The sequence below is a fragment of the Echinops telfairi genome, unplaced genomic scaffold (genome assembly GCF_000313985.2).
Source record: "Echinops telfairi isolate 266 unplaced genomic scaffold, ASM31398v2 ScPeMD7_7468;HRSCAF=8506_0, whole genome shotgun sequence".
Taxonomy (NCBI): Eukaryota; Metazoa; Chordata; class Mammalia; order Afrosoricida; family Tenrecidae; genus Echinops; species Echinops telfairi.
Genome location: NW_022111369.1, coordinates 83,619,456 through 83,623,325, shown reverse-complemented (window position 1 = coordinate 83,623,325; position 3,870 = coordinate 83,619,456). Strand labels below are relative to the sequence as shown.

At 36.3% G+C, this 3,870-nt stretch overlaps 1 protein-coding gene across 3 annotated transcripts in view; it reads right to left on the bottom strand.

The window, feature by feature from the left end:
- Nucleotides 1–3,870, bottom strand: part of ARAP2 (ArfGAP with RhoGAP domain, ankyrin repeat and PH domain 2) — a 243,037-nt gene that overhangs the window by 19,793 nt on the left and 219,374 nt on the right. For all 3 annotated transcript variants that reach the window (XM_045284220.1, XM_045284222.1, XM_045284221.1), the window contains exon 28: nucleotides 654–793. In XM_045284220.1, the coding sequence (XP_045140155.1) occupies nucleotides 654–793 (140 nt within the window). The remainder of the gene's footprint in view (nucleotides 1–653; nucleotides 794–3,870) is intronic.

Below are 3,870 nucleotides of genomic sequence, written 5' to 3'. Positions count from 1 at the left end.
CATTGAGGTGGAGAAATTAAGTATTCGTACAACTAACTGAATAGAGCACGGCTCCTTTGGTGTAGTTTCATCACTCTTAAGGGACTTCCTTGTTTTCCATCTCTATTCCCTTCCCAATTCAACATTTATTTAAAAATGATTTCAATTCCATAAAGCTATATTAACAAAATTCAGTTAATACAGAAACCAACCAAGTAAAATGTATGAAATATATGAATAAATGAATATATCAATATATGAATAAATTCTGTTTAGCTCTTGTGTTTTGCCTTGTTTTAACTTTAATTTTCATTAACTAAACACAAGCAACTTCGCCTTAGGCTGTGTCTATTCCTCTTACTTTTATTCATTATGGTGCTGTCTTATAGGCTGGTTTACATACCACACATTTAAGCTCCACCCACCCCACCCTGCCCCTTTAGGGTAAAAGCCTGCCTGAAAAACTGAGTGGCACTAAAAGAGGCCACATGCAATTCTTCCCTGTGTTACTTAGAGCACCAATGTCACATCTCAAAGGCAGAATGGATCAGAGGCTTTTTATTTTCTATAGAGCTGTGGTTTCCAAGCAAGAGACAGAGAGCAGTATAAAATATGACTGCAACACCCACAGAAATAAAAATGGATACCAACTCAAATATTTTATATATAAATACCTTCGAATCCTTGTAAAGAAAGAGATGTCCATCTCGTAAAACAAAATATCGGTCTTGAAATTTATTTCCAGATAATATTTTAGATGGTTCTTCTTTGATTTTCAAAACTCCTTCTTTGATACATTCCAGGGCACTCCTCTCTGTAAAGCATAGCGATTACTTTTGTAAGTTATGTACATTTTTATTTTAAATAAATACAAATATTTGTAAATTTTTTTCTTTGCTAATATGAAGTAACAACTTGTTTTCTACCATTAAAAAGCCCAACATAAATTTCTGAAGATACTATGTGTCAGAATAGTATCGCTTTAAATAGACTTGTGTTATCCAATATGACAGTCATTGGTCACAAATGACTACTGAGTACTTAAAATGTGGGTAGCTTGGATTATAATGTGTTACGTATGTAATATACACAGCAGCTTTGTAGAAAAAAATTAAAATATCACAATTTGAAATACTGATTAGGTGGTGAGATGATTATCTTAGGTAGAAGGGACGAAAATAAAATTGAATTCACTTGTTTCCTTTTACTTTCTAAATGTGGCTAATGAACCCACCGGCTTCCGACCCACAGGGACCCCTATGGTTCCTGAGACTGAGAGTCCTTATGGGGGAAGACGGCCTCACCTTTCTCCTGAAGAACAGCTAGTGAGTTTGAAACACTGAACTTGTTAGCAGCCCTAAGCCTAAACCACGCTGTCATCAGGGATCCTTTAATGTGGCTGGTAGAAAATTTTAAATTACCTACGTGGCTAGCATTGTCTTTCTTTGAATTGCACTGGTAGATGCAATGTGACTGCATGGGGCAGAAAAGATAAAACAATCTATGATCAGACACAAGACTCCAGCAATTCTTGAGGGATCACAGAGAGTCCTATAAATCTGAATCAGATAAGGGTAAAACAAGGCAAAGTGCTAAGATGGAACATTTGCCAATGATTATATTTCCCACATAACACAGTCAGTGTCCCATACTTAGAAATCATTTTAACAAGTTCTATTAAAAAAATTTTGCCAAGAACATCAAATTTGTATTTATTACATATAAACTTTATCAATGTCTATATCTAGTCTAAAACTTTCCCTGAAAATACAGACTTAAATACGCAACTATTTAAGCAATGAAAGCAGTGATGTGTCGGAAGGGGAGAGAGTATGGAGGAGGACTCTGAAGTCCATTAGCTTTGATGCAGTTTTTATGTGTTGATTCTGACTCACAGGGAATCTACAGGGCGGAGCCTGTGCATTTTCAAGACCATCACGCTTTGTGGGAGTAGAAAGCCTGATCTGTCTCTGATGGGCACCAGGGCTCCTGCCAAGTCTCCTTCTTTTGAAAGAGAAGAAAGGAAACCTAACCGGAAGAACTGTCCAGGTGTCTATTCTGGATAACGCACAGAAAGGGACATGGTTGGTTATGATATCAGGACTGGGACTGTGTATGTATTCAGCACATGGTTTTTAAAGTTACAAAACAGGTAAAAAATAAAGTTTAGAAAGGAGGACCTTTAGTTGTGCACATAATATTATCTTGTTTTATTTTAAGGGAGAGGGGAAGCTTAACTTATAGGGGAAAAAAATCCCCAAACAAACACTTATAACTATATATAAGAAAACAAGAGTCCAAATAAAAGCAGAACAAAATGATAACTCCCACCTGAACATGGAATGATGATCTGGAAGGAAAAACCCCCAGGATTAATCATTTCCCTGATTACAGCAGAAATTGAAACCCAAAATACAATCTCACGATGTGCAGATGGGCTACAGACAACAGAGATTTTACCACATTGTCATACTTAAAAGCAAAGAAATAAATCTGTCTTGGAAGTACATCCATAATGTTCCTAAGAAACAAGGATGCTAAGAATTTACCAAACATACTTGGACATTTTATCAGGAGAGACCAGTCCCTGGAGAAGGACGTCATCCTTGGTAAAGGAGAGGGGCAGTGAAAACGAGGAAGACCCAGGATAAGATGGACTGACACAGTGGCTGTAACAATGGGCTCAAACATAACAGTTGTGAGGATGGTGCAGGGCTAGGTAGTGCCAGGCACTGTTGTACATTGGGTTGCTGTGAACTGGAACCAGCTTGATGGCACCTACCAGTAATTTGTGACTTTAAAATAGTTATGAAAAATACACTACTAAAAGTTATCTTCCTAGTTCAATCTCTGATACCTGAGAGTCAATTAATCCCAAAGGAAAAAAATATTTTAAAGAACACTTTCATAGTTAAATGCCTTCTTATTATAATAAAAGAATACTTTTCTAATAGCAAGAGAAAATAAGCAATATTTAAAAGTAGGGTTAAATGAAAGACATTTTCCACAACCACGCATTCATTTCTTCATCAAGGGTCTACTATACACTAGGTTCATGGAATATACATGAAAGATAGATGTGAAATTTAGTCAGTGTTAAAGACAGAATTAAATGAACATCAAAAAAATATTTGCATATGCTATGATTTCAAAAATATAGGATAAAGAAAACAATTTATAATACTATAGTTTTAGATATAGGTAAAGTATTTTAAGGAACATCAAACCAGTTAAAATCAAGATATAACCTATAAATATTGGACATAACCTAAGGCAGACATATTCCCATCATATATTTTATTTTTCCAAGAGATTTATTGGGAACTAATACATACATTATATCATTCCACAGCTCAGTCAGTTCAAGCACTATTGTACAATTGCTACCAAAATCAGTCCCAAAACATTGTCATCCTTCTTGAACTCTTTGATATCAACTCTCTCTTCCTCGCCACCACTTCCCCCACTATACCCCCGGAACCCCTTTTCTAGTTGTCTCTCTAGTTTCATCAATCCTGGGTTTATGCACTGAAAAACATAGGAAACACATAACAAAGATACATGAAGGTTACCCAAAATGACAAAATAAAAGATATAAACTCGAATATGGAAAAACACACACAGAAAATATCAAAAACAGATCAAGCCCAAAGTGTATCAGAGGAGGGATCAAGTGACCCGTTCAAGACAAGTCTATCCTTTTAATCTACTATAGTTCTCTCTGTCTGAAACCCAGGTTATTCCCATCCCTCAATGATGGTCGGAGGGAAACCACCACAAGCTTATTCCCTGTAGAGATGCTGCACATGTATTTGGGGCACCCACTCTCCTTCCTTCTGCACACCCAAATCTCTCAAGTTAAGCTCAGATAGTATCCCCTATTATCATGGT